General features: G+C 39.9%; 1 protein-coding gene across 1 annotated transcript in view; it reads right to left on the bottom strand.

Moving 5' to 3' along the window:
• Positions 1-1556: 1556 nt before the first annotated feature.
• adissp (adipose secreted signaling protein) overlaps positions 1557-22173 on the bottom strand; it is a 34771-nt gene continuing 14154 nt past the window's right edge. Inside the window, 5 exon segments of the mRNA XM_022200745.2 lie at positions 1557-3842; positions 6770-6895; positions 9596-9637; positions 9640-9733; positions 19919-20058. Of these exon segments, the coding sequence (XP_022056437.2) occupies positions 3742-3842; positions 6770-6895; positions 9596-9637; positions 9640-9733; positions 19919-20058 (503 nt within the window). The 3' untranslated portion in view covers positions 1557-3741.

The following is a 22173-nucleotide window of genomic DNA, read 5'->3' on the forward strand; positions in this document are numbered from 1 at the left end:
GCAGCAGCTCATAGTTTATGCATGTTTCTCTTTGGTTTTTAACACGAGTCCAAACACTGAAGCACCGCAGACACAGCGAGGCCCATAGGCCTGCTGCAAATAAAAGGAATGGTAAAAACAAAACAACAACAACAAAAAAACTGTGACCTAAATCATATTCATGCTGCTTCCAAATGTTCACAATTAAAAGTCAAATTAGGAGCTATTTTTACTTGTGCTGAATCCAATCAAGTTTTTTTGTCGGGATTTATCTTTAACATTATCAGGAGTCACAAACGATCCAATAACGACGAAATAATAAAATAAAATATAAAGAATCATCAGGTTTTCTTACAGGTCTGGTCTCTGCAGCTCTGCATCCTCTCTTGTACAAAGTTACAGTTGGACATTTAGTCAGAACGCTGTTAAATCTCCGTTTGTCTGTAAAGATTTTTTGGTTTCATTCAGCGGCAGGAGCGATGCTGTCTGAGTCCAGGTTTAGTTCAGGACACAAAGAGGGAAGCACAGATCGCTGTTTGGTTCAGCAGAGTTTCTTCAAACTTTTTTCCTCTGTCTCTGAACCCGCGAATCTGCTGATAATATTTCTGAACATCACATACAAACTCAAACTAACAAAGCAGTTAGTTTTAGTAGAAGGATAGCCTTATATGTAGGAGTTTTGCAGTTTGTCTCATACACTGTAAATGCCGTTTTTCCAAATTTTTTTCTTGCAAAACTAACATGAAAGTGAAGTTTTGGAGGTGGAAGCCAACTTATATACTCCCATTCCTCCAGAGCACTTCCTTTCTAAGTCTTTATAATGAGATTTACAATTTAGACTGAAAGACCCAGACTCCCCATCCTTCTTCTTCTTCTTCTTCTTTTTTTTTTTTACTGAGCTACAGGATGCCTTCATGTCCACATAATGGTCTATTCTCCCCAGAATAAATGTTGGACTGCTTGAAGTAAAACTAATTCAGCAAATCTCTGCCCAAGTTAACGTGAAAATTCCTCAGCAGAGTAAACACAGCTAGGCATGATTTTGAAACTGTCTGAAAATCCCCATTCAAATACAACAACTAAAGAAATGCTGTAAAGATATAGAAATTACAATGACAACATTAAGACACAAGGTGGTCAAATCATGAAGTTATTTTTAATCTGAGTGAAATGTTCCTAATTTAGACTAACAGGAATAGATGTAATTAATCCAATTAGGTTGAGATGTTTTTGTAAACCTGGTCCTGCTCTACAGCTGATTTCTGGTCATTTAGAAAGAGTCACACATAAAATGTGGTCTTTCCTGTAAGTCAATATAGTTAAATAAAATGTCACCATGATGCTTATATAAAACAATGCTGCATGATGAACCTGTAAATTTAATAAATCATGAAATAAAAATAAATTCTGGTAAGATTTTAATACTTCAGAAAAAAAAATGTTCCTGTTTTTGCCCTCCACTGGAATCGGTTCACTTTGTGGAAATGTGCATCTTATGCTGGACAGCTGGCTGTTGAAGTAGCGCAGACTGCCACCAAGTGTTCCTGCAATGAACTGACACAAAGAGCCACAAAACGTAAACATACACACTTGTTTATTCGTTTTTGACATGAAAAAATACAAATCGCACACACGAGGAGCAGATATCAACAAATAAACTGCTACATTCTTGAAACAGTAACCTATCGAGCACATCAGTTTTACACTAAGAGGAACTTTGACCTATTGTGCACAAGCCAACATCAAATAAATCTATTTAATCTGCACTACACCAACAGCTCGTGGTCTAATATGAAGAGAAATCACACACTGAATTGTTTCTTTTAAGGCTGAATGCATTAAATGACAAAACAGAAATCTGCAGTAGTTGATTCACAAGAAGAAAATACTCCGAAAGAAGAATAAAAGGAGATGGCAGTGCAGCCAGATCATGGCACTTGCTGTTTGAGCACAAATGTAAATTAGCAGAGCTGACAGACAAAGTGCCTGTCGCCTCCTTCTGATCTGCACTCACACTGAGATGACAGAGAATCAGACGTGCCTGTTTGAGACGAGCTGGTGGAATAAGTGGGATTTAACACTGGGAAGAGTACAAACAGGCAGGTGTCATGTTGGACTGGGATGGCGACAGATTTTCTGATGGCAGACGTGTTTCATTTCCCCTCGTTTGAACATGTGCAGGCCAATACTCACTTCACCTCACAAGTGCTTGTCGGGTAGTTAGAGCGAGAAACAGGATGGAGACGGTTAAAACAGACATGAGAGACGAGACGGTGCAGTGAAAGGCACTTGTGTCACGTGTTTCTGATGGATTCAAGCAAAAGAAACAAATCATTTCGCTGTCCGACTGGCCAAAGCGGGCGACTATTTGTTTTTAAAGGAAAACACCGCCTAAAACACAACATTATGGTCACCTACTGCTTCTTTAATTGATAAATGTGATAATAATTTGGTCTTCACATGGTCAGAAAGCACAGGAAAACCCCCAAACATCTTATATTTATTCTATTAAACAGAGACATGCAGGAAATCCATTGAAATTTCAGTTTTAAAAATGAAATGATTAATTAATTATCAAACATCGCTGACAAATTAATTAATCAACAGTTTGTGCTCTCTGTTTAACACCTTTTTTTGATACAGTTTTGCTATTTGATCATTCCATTTTTTCAGTTTTGTGTAAAATATTTTCCACTCAGCAAAAAAAAAAAAAAGGAGATAAAAGATATAAAACACCAAAAGGAAAGCTCACATTTTGGTGGAACCTCCTCATACTGAGGGAAAAAAAAGATGCTTCTTTTATTTTACAACGATCAAACCAGACATATGTCAACAGATTAGTGCCATATACACGGAGAACATGTTTTGAGGCATCATTTTCTCCTCCCTCAAGTATTACAGCTGCAAATTAGCTTCTCACCCACACAGACACTTCTTGTTTTGTATTTCCTAAAAGGCAGTCTGGGAAAAGTGAGCAGTAGTAGCAGTAGGTTGAGACTAAGTGAGTACAACAGAAATGTCAGGAAAGGAATTTAACATTCAAGATTGAACATACTGAACTATTTAAGTTGGATTTTTCCTTTAAATGGAGACCACACTGCAGCTGGGATTGTTGAAAAAAGCCCTCACATTAGCCGAGCATTACATAGAAAGGTCTGCAGGGACCCCTTATGGCTAAACAGAGGCATTGCATGCTCAGTTCAACTCCATTTCCCGCATTGTGTAGATTTGTTTCTTCCTTTAGGGTCACTTCCAAGCTTTTTTAATTAATAAAAGAGCCCTTGTTTATGCTTAGTCATATAAATCAATGTGGGTTACAGTTTGCACCTCAGGAGAGGAATGAAATAGAGCACAAATAGCAGTGAAAGGATGTGAGGGGGATTTAAGGAGCACTGCTGCCCTCTAGAGGCTCAGTAAGGAAAACACAGATTAGCAACAGAGCATGCCATCGTGGAGACAACTGTCCGTTCAGATGCTGCAGAACAGAAGTCACAGCAGAACCAAAGTTTTCATGTAAATGTTCTCAGGATGAAGAGCTGCGATTCTTCTGAGCTCCAACACTGAACACTGAGGCTGGGATGAAGCAGTATGTGGCACTAATCACATGTGTTTATCAACGGCCAGTTGTGAACTTTTGTTTTTCTATTTGAGACGAGGTGTGTTGACTTTGTGCACCTCTGAGATGGCAGTTATGTGTGTTTATGGGTGTGTGTTTGCATCAGGTGGGCCACAGAGATAGACTGAATGTGAGAAAGCTGAGATTCAGTCAAATCCTTGCCAGTCACTCTGCTCGGAGTCGTACTCCACCTCCATGCCGATGCAGCGAACTCCCTCCAGCAGCATGGGGGTACCGTGGTGGCGATCTGCATGACAGGCAGAGATAAAATCATATTATAGTCCAATATTCCATTCATTCGGTGTGTGTCAGGCATTTCTACGCCACCCTGTCTAAGAGGGGCTCATCAGAGGATTTTTAAAAGACCAGTCCGCCTTATTTTTTTTGCACTGGATGGTTTCTGTGAAGCAGACGCTTGCAGAGCAGGTGTGAGAGACATCAGTAAAAGCTCCTCTCTGCCCCATTTCCAAGGAGAAATGTTGAGTGAGAAGTTGGTTTAAGCCCTTACAGAAACAGACCAAGACTCTCATTCTCTACTGCTACAATGAGTTTGGTGTCCCCAGGCTCCTCTATGCAGAGACCAAAACTCCAGCTTCAACAATGGAGTCTGCAGCTGGTTCTCTACATTTGACTCTACTGCGTGAATTTCAAATATCAACAGTCTTTTAAAGAATGGCTTGCTTTTTAACTGTATGAAAAGTAGTTCAGATCAGGTGTACTGATGTCTTAATACATGTCACTGAGAGCTCTGTCCTGCAGTGCTTTATCAGCAGCATCTTAAAATCCTTTAAAACTCTACACTAAAAGTGAAAGGAGGTGAGAATGAGAGTGATGTGATTTTGCTTGTATTTGTTGTTAATCTTAGAGCAGCAAGTTGAATAAGCTGGAGAGGAGCAACTGACACTGGAGTGAGATGTAAATTAATTGTTACAAGTTCAGAGAGTTAAAACGATCTTCAGCTCCCCAACGACCACAGCATTAACACATACTATAGAACTGCTTGCAATGCCTGAAATGCTTTCTTTAAACATAATGCCCACTGACCTGGTTATATCACAACATTAAGCACAACATCCAGTAACTTATGAGACGTTTATGAAACAGTTTAATTTGAACAACATCTATTTGAGCCTGCAGCAAAAATGCTGTATTTTCCTCATTCAGTCACTGATCTAAACACAACAGTAGAGATAAGAGTAACAGCAGAGGTGGAGGCACAGCTTAATCCAATGATCTGGTTTCCATCCAGGCCTCAATTACACACAGACATCTGGACAGATGTTCAGGCTACGCAGTGCGGGTAAAAATAAACACTTAACTACACAGCCACCATTCATCCTCACACACACAAACACGAAAGCATGCATGCAGAAATACGCACGCAAGTTCTACTATATTTATACAGGCACAGATGGAAGAACACATACGCCCTCTTTACCTAATTTTCCATCTGCTGACATGAATGGCAGAGCCTAATTCCATCTCACTGGCAGTGATTTAAGTGTAGAAACTGCAAATCGACTACAGCATCTGTACAACATCTGTGTCTGTAGGTAGTCATGTTATGATCATGCACCTGCACCTCAGAAAGGATTTCATACACAGGCTGTTTTGAGCAAAAGTGTAAATTCTGGAGGTCTTTTTTATGCGTTTATTATGTGTTTTTATCTTAAATGTATATGAAAATAGATTTTTAGGGAGTGTTGTTGATTGTATAAGTTACTATAAGCCTAAATGCAGAGTCACCAGCAGGTGGCAGCAGCTCACCAGTTATTTTACTGCAAGTTCAGCCTTTCAGTTTATCTGTCAGTGGTTACTAACACCAAGACAGGCAGAACAGACTCATGAATGTTAGAGGGGTTGTCATTCATCTAACAGGTCTTAAAGCACAATTTGAAAAGAAAAACAAGACTAAATGTTTGATAATTTAACTATATGGATGAGAACTGTCTCAGAGAATTACCAAAAAATACACTAAACCTTATGAAATACTATAAAGTAGATAAATCAATTAGCTGATCATCAGAAGGCTAATGAACAACTACACTGTTCATCCAATAATCACTATTTTTAGCCTCATTTGTGAAGATTTGTTAAAATTTCGTTTGCACTATCTTAGTTTGCAACAACATTTTGCACTCCGAGTTCATCCACACAGTAATTTTTTGTATTTTACAATTCAAGCAGTCTGAGGGGAAAATACACTTCTGCACCTCCTCCTGGGTCTGTTTTTGTATTTTAGAAAATCAACCTCCTGATGGGAGACTTGGACCAATCACAGGTCTTTTCAGAGAGAGGATGTTGCTGCTGATTCTTTTCTACAAATGCAGATGCACATAGATGTCTCCTCAGATGGTGGTGAGAGTGATTCAATGGTGGAAAAAGTTGATTTGCAAAAGCATCCTACACTGCAGAGGAACCCAAAAACAAGGAAGATGGACCTATCAAAAAGGCAGTCTGAGAATAAACGCAATAAAACATGTGTCCATAACAGTGAACCATAGATACAGAATTAGAATCACGTCCAGTAACTACTGCATTCTGAGCTTGCTGTTCTTCTGTTCTGGTTACTTGATTTTCTTGTAATATTTAATGTGTTGTTGCAGTTGAGAAAGTAGGTTGTGTCGGTAGATTTAGTAAGAAAACAAGCCATGAGTGGCTACGTTGAATGTTGCTCGTAGTTCAGCTTTTTGTAACTGCAGTCAAAGGCTCACAGCTGCAACTGTAGCTGCTTCAGTTTCATGTTCATGTTTAGGATCAAACTTGTGTTGCATGTTAATATGGAGCATCCATATGCCCGAGCTAAGATAGAAGTCGGAAAGCAGCAAGAGGAGGGCTGTGTTTTCATTATAAACTGCTTTTATAAGTTAAATCTTTAAAATCCTTTTGGTCCTTAAGGTTTTATGAGCAGAAAAGCCTGAAAAAATCATCTGTGGAAGCTTTCCGGCTATTTAACTGAAAGTAATCCCCCAGTGATTAATGTCTTTCTAATAAAAAAAGGTTAAATAGGAAGAGGTTGAGAAATAGTAAGTTCTGCAAAATTCATAAGCTCAAAAACCAACTTTCAAAAAAAGGTCATCTACAGGCTAAAGTGTGGTGCAGTATTAGCGGTTCATACAGGCAGCGCAGGAAAATGAGATTACTGTCACTTAGATATTGTAAAAACAGCCTCACCCATGACTCTGGCGTGGACTTTGACTTTGACACAGACGTCTTCGTTGGTCTCGCTCAGCAGCAGAACCTCCTCACACAGAACTCCCTCCTGGTGGGCCATGTACTCGCACGTTATCTTCAGACCTCCTGGACACACAAAGAGAAACACAAAGAAGATCGGGTTTCCTCTTTGTTTGCCAAGTTTCACATCACAGGCACACACAGGATTGTTGTTTTTCCCTCCATCTGAGATAATGTTTTCAGTGTGGATCAGACAGACAGGCGGCCAAGAGAGCAAAACCATGGAAAAAACATAAACACCGCTGACCAATAAGTAAACAGTCATAAATATATTAACGGCACGCCGTGACAAACATAGTAATACACCTGTTAAGCTCTGGACGCAAGGCAGAGTGTAATCAAGTGTGTGACAGTAAGGTGAAAGTAAAGGTCAGCAACCTGCTTCAGTTACAGGCATGTCCATGGCACGACTCCCAGAAACATTAGAGGATCACCTTTGGCCCATTTTAGCTAGTTTAGCGGTGAGAGGAAACACTTGCATTGGAATTTGTAGTTACACATTTACAAAAGCAGCTTTTCTAGCCCACACAGGTACCAGATGTTTGGGATATACCACCCACGGCAGTATAACGGATGACAGGAATTCAAGACAAACAGGAAATACGTATGGAAGTAAGCTGTGCTCTACAGATTTCTCAAAGTTGGCTTGTTGCACTCACACTATCTGAAATGTGTGTTGCTGTAATCCTCAGCCATCTGGAACTCTGTGCAGCTTCTAACAATGCTGCTGAGAATTACACGCAAAGTATTCAATTCAGGTCTGCCAGCAACAATAAAAAAAGAGCTACATAATAAACTTGTTTTTTATTTGGATAATGTACTCTGAAGGACTGTGGCATTGTGTGTGTTTAGGAGGCGATAAGGAGCTATGTGACCGGAAAAAGCTCCGCATTCAAACAAATTTAAAGGGGATTTAAGTAAGGAAAGGCATTTGGGAGATCTGTTTGCAGCTTGTACAAGCTACAGCAACGTTCAGTTTGAAGAATAATTAGAATGGAAATGTGACAAAAAGTGGGAACAGAATTAAAACTCTCCATACTGGACTGATAACATTGATGTGCCATTTACATTTTGTGTGAATTACAGACTTTTTTTGCCCTGGATTTCACCTCTCAGGCAACATGCTCTTGGTAGAAGACTTCCTTGGTGGAGTTATATGACAATTGGCGTATGTTTGTCCGTCTGTCTGGTTATCTGTGCGCAACATTACTCAAAAATTGACTAATGGATTTGGATGAAATTTTCAAGGAAGGTCAGAAATGACACAAGGACCAAGTGATTCAATTTTTGCAGTGATGCAGCTTATAGTCTGGATCCACAGATTTGTTAAAGATTTCTGTATTATTGTGAGATAGCAGCATGGAGTCATTGTAACTATGACAACAACTGAACACAATGTCAGCTGCCTGCTGACGGTCACATGATTCAGATCCTGCTACATATCAATCACTGTAGACTTACTGGGACTTATCCGTCAGAAATCACACAAGGACTGAGCAGCCCTGGCGGAGGACTGCGCTCTCTGACTGCTTTTCTTGTTGGAACTGTATTCTGCCTGATAGGAAGCTGCAGACAGGACTCGGGAGTGACACAAGGTTACCATAACTCTAAAATTTCAGCAAAAACTAATTAAATGTGGCTTTATTACATTTCCTCTCCGATCATTGATGAACACCACACCAGCACTGACATGACTTTGCTCAAAATAAACATATCTGACTCAGAAGTTGGATCTGAAGAAGAAAAATGACACAGAAAGCCCCACCTTGCATGGGATTGGTTCCGTTTGTTTTTTTTACATATGAAATCTGGAAAATCTGAATTCATTATGAAAAAAAACATGTCAACAAGGTAGAAAAAACAGATTTTCTCTCCCAGAACTGAGAATCAAATCCAAGATAATGCCGTTGAAGACAGCAATCATTGTGACTTTTACATTCTTTCCATGCCATTCTAGTGTCACAATAATAACAGAACCCTTTCCACAAATTAAAATAATAGAAGTTGAACACCACCTACAGTTTCTATCAGCATCCTCACTCTTGTTACCCTGCCCCCACTTTCACCACTTTCAGGAAGCACCTGCATTCATTATTGTTCTCTACAGCTGGTTAAACATTGCAGGCTGACCACAACTGGATCAGTAAACTATTATCTGCCTCTCTATCGAGCTCCACACTCTAACAAAGCAACAATATGCAGTTTGCTGTTCGGTGTTGTTAGCCTTTAATAGAATTCGAGACGATTTAAACAGAATAAAATCTTATCTAGTCGTTCCTCGGGGAAGCTTGATAGATGCTATGATCGCACCATTAACCATGATAATAAGCGGAGAACTGAATGCACCTAATCGCACCCGAAATGATGATTAGACTCTGAGTCAAGTGTTTCAATATAATAACATAAATTAGGTCTTTTATTGCTCTATCTGCCATCTTAGTACTTATTTGAGTTAATTAGTTGGAAAAGCTGCATAAACATACTTTAGTATTGGGGTGATGTTGGATAAATTTACTCAAACTGATGACCTACTTCAGCTCAAATCCATCAGTCTAAGATGCAGCAATAATTACAAAGCAAATTAAGCTACATTATCATAATTCACATTTCTTCTGAAGTGAACTGTCTTCCCGTGGGCGGGGAGCAAATTACTAATGAATCACTACAGAGGTGTTAATTGAGTATCGGTGAGATTTTTCTGCTCCCAACTGTGGCGAATGCTGAGTTGTTGATATCTCACAAACCGATTCGTTTTCTTGAACTCACCCTCTGGCGCTGGGGTGATATCGGTGATCCGGAGGTGTGGGCTGGCAGTGGTGCTGGACAAACATCTTTCCCCAGAGCTGGGACCTCAGGCAGCGTGAACACTATTTCATAGCGGTGCTGCGTCTTCAGGAAGCCAACCTAAGAGAGGTATTTAGGAGGGTCGAAGGCAGAAAGATTTAGCACCTGAGACAAACATAATCCTTTTTCTTGCCCTTGCATTGCAGAGTGCAAGTCTATTACAAGTCAATAAATCAGGAATTCATTTTTACAAGTAGTCTGGATAAGAATTCTAATAAGCACTACACTGTTGGGCTGCATTTTCCTTGAGGTAGTTTGGTAAATGAAATGATTACTTATTGCTCTGGTGATCTTAATCCTCCTCACCTCTGCCAGATTTGCAATTTTAGCCAGACGGGAAATAAAACCAAATAGCTTTCTGTATTTCACTCAGCTCCAAAATCTTGCAGTAATGCTAATCCCATGTGAGTGGGTCTGTCAGCAATTCAAGAGCTCAGGCTTATTACACCTTCCAGCACAGCAGGGAGGCTGCAGTGGAAACTCTCCAACAGACAAAAACGGAGGCCAACGTGGACTCTCATGAGAAGTTTGTAAAGAGCAAAAAAATGACACAAAAAAGCAGTTGGCTTGGAAACTCTGCATTAGCAAGAATAAGGTGAATATCTGATGTCTGATGGTTTAAGTAGTAGAGTTGCAACAACAAAAATGCAACCGTTTTGATAACCGTTTAAAGCATAATTCAAGAAAGAAATGCCAAATATTTTATGGTTTCAGTTTCTTCAAACTAGAATTAGAAAAATGTGACCTTGAATATTATCACCCCTATCAGTATTAACTGTAACTAAGGCTAAATTAATGTTGGAAAACATCTAATGGCAATTTTTTCATGATTTGATTTGATTTGCAATCTAATTTTTCAAGGTCAAGTTGAAGTTTTACATTCACTGTGTAGCAGATTTAAACCATCAAATGAGAGCCTGTCACACAACATTTTAAACCCTGGATCAGATGTGCTGCAAAATGCACAAAGTTTCTCTATTAAAGAAAAAGAATAGGCGTGTGTCAGCTGAACCACGGCATGAATGCCTGAAAGACGCCCACAGTGAGACATGAGTATGCACATACAATCCATGAAAGTTTGAATCTGCTAGAATTATAAAAGTTGAACTAAACTCTCAATAATTAATAGCCACACCTTGTATAGTTTGAAGCCCAGCCTTTACAATTTCCTAACTGTATTGTTTCAAAGTGCAATTTAATTTTAAAATTACAACCCTGATTATAAAACTATTGACCAAACTCCTATTTAAACATTTATTAGCCTAAATGACAACAATTAATAGGGATTAGCCAGTCGATAGAAAATTAATCAACGACAATCTTGATAGTTAATTAACTATTTCCATCATTTATTTTCTACCAAAATCTGTTTACAGCCTCTAAATGTGCACATATGCCCTTTTATTCTTTTTATATTGCACATTAGCACAGCTGGTCATATATAACAAACCATTTAAATGTTGTACCTTTAAATCTGCGAACAGAAATGCATAATTTCAACATTTTACAAACCAAATCAAATGATTTAACAACAATAAAAACAACCAGTTGCTGCTCTGCACATCATCAGCCGCCATCCGTCAGCCTGTATATGACCTTTATGCAGAATTAAGAAGACAGTTTCAAGGTGTGGAAGTGGGAGAAAGAGCAGGAGAAAGTTAGAGCGTGACGGGCGATGTAGGAACAGCAGACTTAGACTGAGCAAAGAGAAAAATTCATGAGGACGAATCGTCACAGCGAGGAGTGAGGAGCATCACAGAGGAGACAGGATAAAAAGAGAGAGAGAAGGAGACAGCAGGGAGGTGCAGGCGAGGGGAGATAAGCGTAAAGCCCCTCCAGCTAGAGCTGCAAACAGCAGCTTCAGCCCCACACGACCCCCAGTTAAAGCAGCGGCCAGAGCAGAGGAACGCTGGAGGAGGCTGCAGAGAAGAACAATAATGATTCTGTGAGCGTAGTCCCACGCATGTCCAGGGCCTGTGAAGTGTCTTTGAAAAATGTACTTAATTAATTTTCATGCAGTACATTTGAAAGAGAAGAAAGGTGAGGGAGTGGAGTTTCTCAGTGAACAGCAGCGGACCAAAAAGTAAAAATCCATATGTGACTTAAGAGTTTGGAAGCAACTGAAAGCAGAAGTATGCACGGAAATATGGCAGCAATGTGGAACTTTTTAAGACAGATAATATGTGACACTTGAAGTTGAAAACATCCAGAGACAAAACAGCGTTCACCCAAACAATGGTGTGATTCTTCCGTCAACACGGAAGGGAATGCCACACATTTTAGGATCTTATATGATGTCATTGATCACTAGGACTCTTTGACTGCTGACTAGAAACTAGAAAACTTCAACTCACTGACTTAAAAAGATTGATTTGTTTTGCTCCTACACTTCAGTGCTTTATGTCTGGTTTGCAGCTGCTGGCAATACTTATATGGAAGTGTTTATATATGAAATAAATTCTAGTGCGACTTCATAGGGCACCTCCATTATTCATTCAGAGCACTGACATGCAGCTTAGGCAGATGAATTCAATCAACACTCCAGACTTATTGAAGAAGAAGTAGAATTACTAACACTTCAGGTTTCTGTTTGTGCTCTGATTATTTGCCAGAAAGATTAATGAGGAAAGATGTAAAGAAAGAAAGAAATGTACTGAAACAGACTGGTGAAGCTAACACAATCAAGGCTGATTGTTGTTGCTGTTGTTGGAACAAATAACAGATTTTCTGTTAGGCTACTGTGTAAATTCAATTACTGGGACACCTGGAGGCAGCAGGTCAAGTTGTAAACACAGCTTGTTAGCTCATTTATACATCCAGCACATGCATTTGGAGCCATGTTTGTGTCTATTTAATGCATCCAAGTCCAATATGCCCTATGGATGAACATTTAATAGCTACTGAAATAAAACTACAATTGGAATCACTGCGATGAGCAAAATGTAAATTAGGAAATGCATTACTCTGCATGTTTGACTGAGGGTGTAAAGGTGTGTGTCAATGGTTCTACATGCTGTGACAACCATGCTTTTAATAGTGCCTCATGTGATAATGCTCAGCCATGTTTTAAATAGACTAAACAGTGTATATTCAACTGAAGCTCGACTTTAAAAATTCATATCGCAAATCAAATCGTACCCGTTTATCTCTGCTTAGGTCTCTCTCGGCTTGTCAGAGGAATAACTGGATCATTAGCGGCTGAATATTTCACTATTTTCACACACTAGCTCCTTGCGCTGTCTTGAAAATGACTGATGATGGCCGAGTTGAGAACCCTGCAGGCCAGAAACAAAACAGGTTTTCTGAGAACTGCTGAGTCATGGTTTTCTTTGTGGGCTTGCTCACATTTGATCCACTGTTTACCCTCGGAGCCTGAAAGCTCCCTGGCAGCTTTGAAAGATGTGTTTTATAAGTAAAAGAAGCCAAATTTAGTTTTACAGCATATATCAAAGGCAGAAAGTATGAAAACAGAAGGAATTGTCAGTTTTTCAACTTTCCGATGGGCTGTGAATGAATCATGTGTGACTTCCAGTTTCATTAGGAATCTTAAATTGTATCTTGTCAAAATAGTCTCAGAAAAATGCCCTAACCAGATTCTATGAAAAGCAAAAAAATTATATGATCCCTTCTTAAAACCAGGAGGATATTGGAGACTGCTGCGACCAGCAGGCATGGGACAAAAATTGAGGGACATTTTGGCTAACCAGCTGGCAGTGTTTACTCGGAAAATACAGGAAGCAAGCAGAGAAGCAAATTAAAAATGTCAGTAATAAAATATCTATAAATTATGCAAACACTCAAAACTGTCTGAGGGGAACAAAATAACAGTTTGTGCAGGTTTAAACAAAAAATAATTAGCAGTATAGCTCTTTCATATGTCTCTTTTCCTATTTTTATGTCAGTGTTTCCAGTGAGCAACCCGCATCTCTCATTCATTAAGCCCTAAACTGGTTACTGACCGGGATGTGATTACAGCTAACCTGCATGTGAATGTACTGATGTCTGCAGAGCAGCACCTGATCTTCTGCTCTGCCGCTGGTAAAGTTCATAAACACTGCCTGTGGTGTCCTGTGCCACATAAATTATTTGATTTTGAAATGTGTAGCTTCTGCAGCCACACTTGTTTGGGCCAAACTCTGTAGCACTGGCAGCTGCTCATTTCCATGCCCTCACTTCACCGTGATAATCAGAAACAGTGAGCGTGCTGACAGAAGATGTATCGGCTGAGTCTGTGTGACCCCACGTCACGCACGGACATAACGGAGTTGATGAAATCTAAACAGCCTCCATCAAAACTGGCATTCATACAGCTGTTGTCTGCATACCGTTTCCATCCCACACACTCCCACCTCGTCTTTGGTCTGCCTGTGAGGATCGGCAACCCCCGGCCGTTTCCATGGCAACACCACCCCCCTCATCTCCACGGCAAGCCACGAGGCTGGGCTCGCAGGACTCCGTGCCCACTCTCTAGCACGCTTGAAGAGCTTTGAGGAGCACGCCACACAGACGGGCTGCTCTGTAACTGTGAAGGTCACAGCCAACTTTGTAGCCCATCTACAGACGCACGCAAAACTTTAAAGCAAGCTGATCTGGCTGTGAATTAGAGTTACACTTGGAGAGGCTTTACTTACAGGGAACAGGACTTTTGAGAGAGTAGACAGAACTTTCTTCTCGGATTTTGGGTAGAACTGAGACGGCAGGAGAATATGGTTTACCCTGAAAGCTGCCTAAATTTAGTTTCTCTGAAGGCAGATCCAGTTTCCTAGTTGAGTGATCTTATATTTTAAAACTGGGAAATTCATATTTCTTTTTATGTTTGACACAGAGGAATGAAAGGTACAGAGTTTGTTTATCGAATTTACCAACTAAAGCAAGACTGTTATACAGTGACAGGGAAAAGGCCTGAAAGTGACAAACAAGACACTTTAGTTTTTTCTGTAATATTGATAAAAGAGACTAGGACTTAGTCTAATCTATTCAAAAGCCGTAATAAAAGCATCAGCTACTTGAGATGCACTTGAAATTTTGTTGCCAGGCGCTGAAGCAAAACAAATCCATGTCTTGTTAGCTGTGCCCAGCTCTCTGTTGGTGTGCAATTCTTTCCTCAAACATTAAGCTCAGTGCCTTTGACTTGCTTGTGAATTATCCTCTATTTGTGGACAACGCTTTTATTCTGAAGACCTTTGAGTGTCCAATTGTAGGACTGAGAAGTCCAGAAGCCCAATTCTCAGCTCAGAATACCATAAAGATAGTTAATTTCATCATGACTGTAAAAACACTGCTTTTAATCCTATTCTAAACAAGCCATCTTTGTAGGTTTATATACAACTGAGCCTTTGCTGACCACTTCAGGAGAAGACTCTCTCTGCATGTGTGATTGACCGTGCAGAGGCAAAACAGCTGACAACATGGCAGTTAACACAGATGTGAATGTGTTGCTTGAAAAAAAATGTAAATACCTATATAACAATCCATTCAATAGTCACTAAGATACTACCTTACTTAGCACAACAGTCAACACATTGGCGTTAGAGGGAAAGTCGTCTGAAGGTGATCAAGTTATTGCAATACACTGTTGACAAATATCCTGCCAATCCATTTGGAAATGTTGGAAAATCTTATCCTGGATGAGGAATGTTTTGATCTGCTAGTGGAGCTAATAATCAGAGGAACAGCAGAGTCAGTCAGGTTTATCGCATGGAGATCATGAAGGAATGTACCAAATTTCAAGGCAGTCCATCAGATACTTGTCAAGACACCTTGTCACAAAAAGTCAACCTCCTGGTGTTGGCAAGGAAAAGACGGGATCACCACAGAGCCATGCCAAAAACCCACAAGCTTCACAACTTCAAAATCAAGTTTTCAAAGTCTCAAATATCAAAGTGTCGCTGTGGACATAAACACACAACCTACATTTACACGACTCAAATCCAGCCATGCATCTTGCAGGAAGATTCCCGCTCATATCTCGCATTTTTCAACCTGCTAATACTGGTGCAATAATTATAAAATCTCAATCATAATAAATATCTAAAAGAAGCATGGTTTTATAGAGCTGTGACAAGAACAACAATCTCCAATAAATAAATGAGCAAAGTTTAACTAGTGAAGCTCGGGGCACATGTCTCCACTTGGCAACACTCATTCATATCAAATGATCGTCAGTTCAAGCCTACTGGATTCTCTGGAACTGAGAATTAATGGTCAGTGATGGTCAAATTTAAGATACAGGGTATTACTTCAAAAGTTCCTGAGCGTTTTGGCACCTTCCTTTGTCATTACTTGGCTCCTGAGCTGAGCCCTCCGGGGTGTAAAAGCTGACAGCAGAGAACAGATGAGAAGTCTGATATCATTGTTCTGTGCCTTTATAGCTGACAGAGGAGATTAACAGTGATGCGAAGACTTTAATCTTCTCCTGGATGTTTCACAGATAAGGCCTATCAATTCTCACAGAAACTGAAGGGACTAGCACTCTAGATCAAAGAGTCACCTCCCAATTTATATCCACCACTTGAAAAACACGTCGGCGAAGGAAGGAGAGCTCCTATAGCCAATTACACTAGATTCAAGGTCAGTGGGAAATATGAATGTAATCTGTGAGAAGGTTTCCAAAGAAACAGGACTTACTTAATCTGTTTTTAAAGGATGTTTGACTTAATTGGTGCTTTATTGAGTCTATTTAGTACTGCAGTCTGGTGTGCTTTTTGTTGGCACGATATGTGCCCGTAAAATATAATTGTGTATTTTGTGTTGGCAACCTTTATTAAACTTTTTTCTTTCAACCTTTGTTGACACCCAGTCTTGTCCTCCACATGCACCCCACAACAATTAAATTGTGGATGTGGCATCCATGAAGCAGAGAGGCACTGAGTATCAGGCTGCGAAGAAAACTACATTTCTGCTTTTCTGATCCCAGGGAGCATGTGATGATGCCAGATAACCGAGTTTAGAGGAAAAGATGATTATTATCTTGTAAATAAGTGCTTCCAAACAATTCCAGTATTTCCTTGAAACAAAACAGATTCCATAAATATCATGACGTGATAGCAATAGTTGCTTGCATTTATAACATTTAAATAATGTAGCAAAACACAATTGTTTTTATCAGACTAACCTGTTTTCTGCACTGTAAATGTAATATATTGTTGTGTGAGCTGCCAGTAAGTGTCCTAATGACAGCATGCCTCATTTATTGCTGTCTCGTCTTTGCCAGCCCATTCTGTTGTACATAATGGTCCTGCCTGCACCTCAATATTATTCGCTATAGGGACAAAAACCGCTCGGCTCATTGTGTTTCTTTAAACAAGTCACAATCGCTTTGAGCAGAGTTTTGGTGACAAATGCCACTTCAGTCTTTATTATATATACACATAACAATTCAATGTGATTAAACACTTGAAAGAAGAAGAGTTGAACTGGTACTTCTCCGTGGATGTGAAGGATGGACATATGGAAAGATAGAGTTAGGGTTAGGGAAGTGACTTTTTTGGAACATAAATTTTAGCCATGATAATTTCTTAAGTTTTGGCTGATACATTTAGTCGCCCAGAATGGGGTTTGTCCTATGACACTGCCTGTTTCTTTAAACCATTTAACCACCTTTGCCACTGTGGAAAAGTCAGATGGAATCCTCCTTGGCTTGACGTACATTAAATTAATCTGCTATCTTTTGAAATATCCTTCACGTCCACTAAGAAGTACCAGTTCAACTCTTTCTTCTTTCAATAAAGCCATATTTCATCTGAGGAGGCAAACAAATTCTAGTTGATGAGATTTCCTATGTGTCCAGACTATACACCCTGTATATTTTTCCCTTCAAATATGTATTCAATTGACCCTTCGCTAAGCCCCTCCCACAAATGGCTACTGTCCAATCCTACCTTAGCAACTGTAACTAGGCACGAGAGGTCTGTCAAGCTTTCAGCAGAAGACAATATGCCGAAGCGGTGTGCGTACGGTACTTGCAAGTCCGACACTCGTTATCCGCAAAGCTTGGAGGGTGGTGTTGATTTTTTTGTATTCCCCAAGCCAAGACACAAGAAGAAAGGTGCTGCGTGTGGATTAAGCAGTGTGGGAGACCGCATGATCAGCTGAATCCCTCCAAAATCAAAAAAGACACCTACGTCTGTTCTAAGGTAAGTTGCTAGCTAACATTAGCTAACCGTAGCTCTGTGTGTTAGGTCAGATAACATTAGCAAAGAAAGACGTCTCAATGGAAGGACAGAAACCTCCCGTGGAGCAGAAGGGCAAAAGTTTGCAACATAGAGCTCATTGTACAGTACCTCATCTTCCAAAATATGATCCTACCTGCTTCCTTTGTAGCAGTAATCTACAGGTCTCCGCTACGCTCATGTCTGGCTTTGGCGGACAACAACAGATGAGATCGGTACTGCATTAATGGTGTAACCCTTGGTTTGTGCCACTATTGTGGCAAACCTGTGCAAGATATTGCTGGGCTTTGCTGTGCCTTAATGAGATCAAGTGTATAGATCAGCCCCACTATATGTGAGCAATATCCTGGCATGCTGTAAACAACACAAATTTAGCTTAGCAAGAAATGGGCAGACACATGATAATGACAGTTGACATAGCATTAATTTAAATGTATTTAATACATATCGGCTTACCCTGCTGTACGAGAACATTGTTGTTCTTGTATATGATTATTTTTGACGTGAAGTGAAAATACATGGGGTGTTTGGTGCTTACACTGAGATCTGTGCGCTTTTCCCTCTATTTTAACATCCTCTTCATTTGCACTCCGCCAACATTTAATTTGGTGAATGTAGTTCTCAAAAGCATATTGGAGACCCTTCTGTCTGCTTCTCTCTGATATCACTGTAGAATATGTCCAGAAATTTGCACATATCTCCTGAGAAATATCACTCACCGGTACCCGCTAAAAACTCCATATTTCATTCTAGGAGGGAAAGCTTGACAGGCGTAGCAACAGTAACCAAGGGGGGCGGGGCTTAGCGAAGGGTCAATTAAGGTGAAGAAGAATGTTATTTTAGGTCTTCTTTTAATGCAAAGGTTCTTCCATTAGCAGGAATGTAGCAAAGCATGGAAGTGAAAGTTCTGTATATTCAAATGTGAAAGTGCATAAAAACACTGTTTCCATCCGTGACTAAATAGTGACAAATGGAACTGTTACAGTGGAGCATTTGCCAACAGGAAAGAGAGCACCAACATTAGAATGAATAATCTACTGAAAAAAAACTAGCAGGGCTGCCTCACAGCATGATCCAGATCCTCAATAAAACTGTACATTCTCAGCATGCTAGGTTAGCAGCTGGTAGTTGGTAATGCAAAGGAGGGGAAGCAGAGGAGGAAGCTGGCTAACGTTAGCACTCAGTGGGAAGCTTATACCCACAGTCTACATCTGCTGAGTCAGACTAGATGCTGTCAGTGGTTTTCCTCCTGTCAGTTAACTACTACAGCCTTTCTTTAGTGCCAATGTTACACTATTGCAGTTTCTAAATAGCCACTATTTTAAAAGGATACTTAAAGTAAAACTGATATTTTTGAGTAGATGATGTGTTTCCAAAAATCCTACTGACTATTAGGATTACTAGTGTTGATTGGGGAGAGAAATCGCCATAAAATCTATTGTTTAAACTTTTAATTGTGATGTTAAAAAGTTTTTTCTGTTTCTTCTGATATGTGCTTCTGTGACTGGCTGTGAGACATTATTAGGAACAACTAATACTTTGACCACTATCTTAGTAGTCTCCAAGTTTTAAATCTAGTTTAGCTCTCCAAATATGACCCCACTCGTAGCACCATTCTTCGACTAATATGCTAACATAACTTGAGTATAATTTTCAGTCGTCGCGTGGCTGCTCAGATTCCTGGACCACAATCAAACTGCCACTGCTCACTCTCAGACTGACAGATCTTTTTTGTTGCGTGATCATATCACTGAACTGACGGGAACAAGAAACAAACAGGCTCGAAACCAAATGATCTCAACCGCAGTCCTTCAATCAGAGGCCTTTAGGTCTTTTTTCGATGCAAAGATTTTTTCAATAGTATTAATGTAGCATAACATGGAGGTGAAAGCTCTGTACATTCAAATGTGAAAGCGCAAAAAAACACAGTGTCTCTAAAATCTGTGACTAATCTCAATATTGATTCAGGAAATTGTGATTTTAGTTGCAATCGTGCGGCCTGAATAAAACAGTGAATGAAAACTGATCTTCTTAATCTACTGCAACTGTCAGTCCATTGCTAGATTAAACATACCTTGACCATGAAGTTTCCATCATCCTGCGGCGTCACCATGACAACCGAATCATGCAGCTTTTCATCAAAGTGAACATGTGATGGGGCTCCGGCAGCAGGAGGCTCCTCTGAGAAGCGAACGCCTCCTGATTTTGCACCACCTGAGAAAGAGGAGAGAGTCGGCTTCTTGAAGTTGCTCCTAGAGCTGTAAACGTCTCAAAAACACACACAAGAACACACAAATACAGTGGAGCATACCCACAGTGTTATGGAAAGCCTTCATCCCCACTCCTTGGAAGTTTTCTCCTTTCCAATACTAAATTGTGGTCAATTAATTTGCCTTTTCATGTCAAAGTGAAAACAGATCTCTGCAAAGTTCTGTGTGTCAAAAGTGTAAAAAAAGCCAAATTTACTTTGACCAGTGTCGAGAAGCAACAAAAGGGGAAAACTTCGAACTTCTTTTAGGTCTTTTTCTTATCCATCACCAAATACCATCAGAGAGTCCCGCATTCATTTAGCAGCATGAAACGATGACCCCAAACATCACAAAGGATTAGGAAACACAGGGATCTCTCATAACAGATTCCCATGCATCTCCTTGGGACAGTATGTGTCAAAATAAAGGCGGTGAAGCAGTTTAGGTTTTCAAGCTAAACATGTTATTTCTCTTTAGGTTTGAGTCCTCTCCTATGACACTGAGACAGTCATATTTATTGTCCTTCTCTCCAGGCGTTCATTCACAGTGTGAGAGAAAGGAAACTTCTTCTACAAATAAACCCCCTCTGCTAGAAAAAGCAACAGTCCTTTAAGACAACAAACACTTTGTCTGAATTTCTGCTCCAAGAGTTTTAACCCTGATTTTGGAGCATGGCTTTCCCAGAGCTTGACTGTACAGAACCTGTTCAGTAGCTAAACAACAAGATATAGATAAACAGAACAACAAATGTGCCGAAAGCAGCTCGAAGTGTTTATAGGAGGTTGTCCTTGAAGAAGCGCTGGAACTCCATTACTTAAATCTGAATACCATTCCCCATAGAGACTCTTTAGATGAGGGCTGTTGTTTGACTCTGAGATAAGCATACTCAACATCACCCCTGGTAAACATGTTGCTTATTATCATTCTTCTAATTACTGGATTGAGATCTCTGTGACATCCCATGTGAAAAGCATGACATGGATGTGTATATCTGGTTATGACTTCAAGTATTTCATCATCTCTGAAAGTTGAAATGCACTGCTTAATTATGGGGAAAGTTTGCCAATGCTACTGCTCTTGGCTCTCCAGTATTTAAATCTTTCAACAGCCGAACTGAACATCTTTGTGTAGTAGGATAAATGTCTTAATTCACCCTCGCTGCAAAAAAAAGTCACGCTACCGATGGATGATTTTCAGTTTTTACATTTCTTTATTTACAGCTGCAGGGAAGATTTTTCCCCTGTCAAGGAACGCGGCGGAGTGATGTGACGATCGGTGTACGCTTGTCCATCTGTCTGTCCGTCTGTTCGCAACATTGCTCAAAAATGGACTAACAAATGAAAATCACATTTTCAGGGAAGGTCAGAAATGACACAAGGACGACGTGATTACATTTTAGCAGTGATGCGGCTTATAGTCTGGATCCATGGATTTGTTAAAGATTTATGTATCATTGCGAGATAGTGACACGGCATGACTGTAACTATGACAACAAATGAGCACTGTTGTCTGCTGCCTGCTGATGATCACATGTTTGTGATCCGACTACAAATTGACCACTGCTGACTTATCAGGACTTATCTGTCGGAAATGACACAAGAAACAACTGAATAAATTGTGGGGGTGGTTACGATTCCCATCAATTCCCGCTGCTCACTACATATTTAGGCTGCGCGATTCGGTATACGTACATAACGTACAAATACATAACACATGCTCAGCGCAAAGTCATTTTGTTTGTGGGTACATCTACTCTAAATGGTCATATTCTATGTTACCATGATTTCTGATCATCAATAACTAATAAAAAAATGCTGCATTTATTTTTAAAAAATGCTGCATTTCTGACAATGCCAAATGAACAGCCTTGTTGGAGTACTGTGCTCTCTGAGTGCTTTTTTTAGTTGTGTCTCCTCCTTCTGGCACTTAGAGAGTAATTCCAAAAACACTGCTGATGCCTACTTATAGATGGATAATTTCATGACGCTTCGTTTTTAGGCGGTAACCCTTCCTCTGAATGGCGAGTTTCTTTCTTATCTGAAGCATTTAATATTACAGCCGAGTTGTTCTGGCCTATTTT

This window comes from Acanthochromis polyacanthus, chromosome 23 (assembly GCF_021347895.1).
Source record: "Acanthochromis polyacanthus isolate Apoly-LR-REF ecotype Palm Island chromosome 23, KAUST_Apoly_ChrSc, whole genome shotgun sequence".
NCBI classification, from domain to species: domain Eukaryota; kingdom Metazoa; phylum Chordata; class Actinopteri; family Pomacentridae; genus Acanthochromis; species Acanthochromis polyacanthus.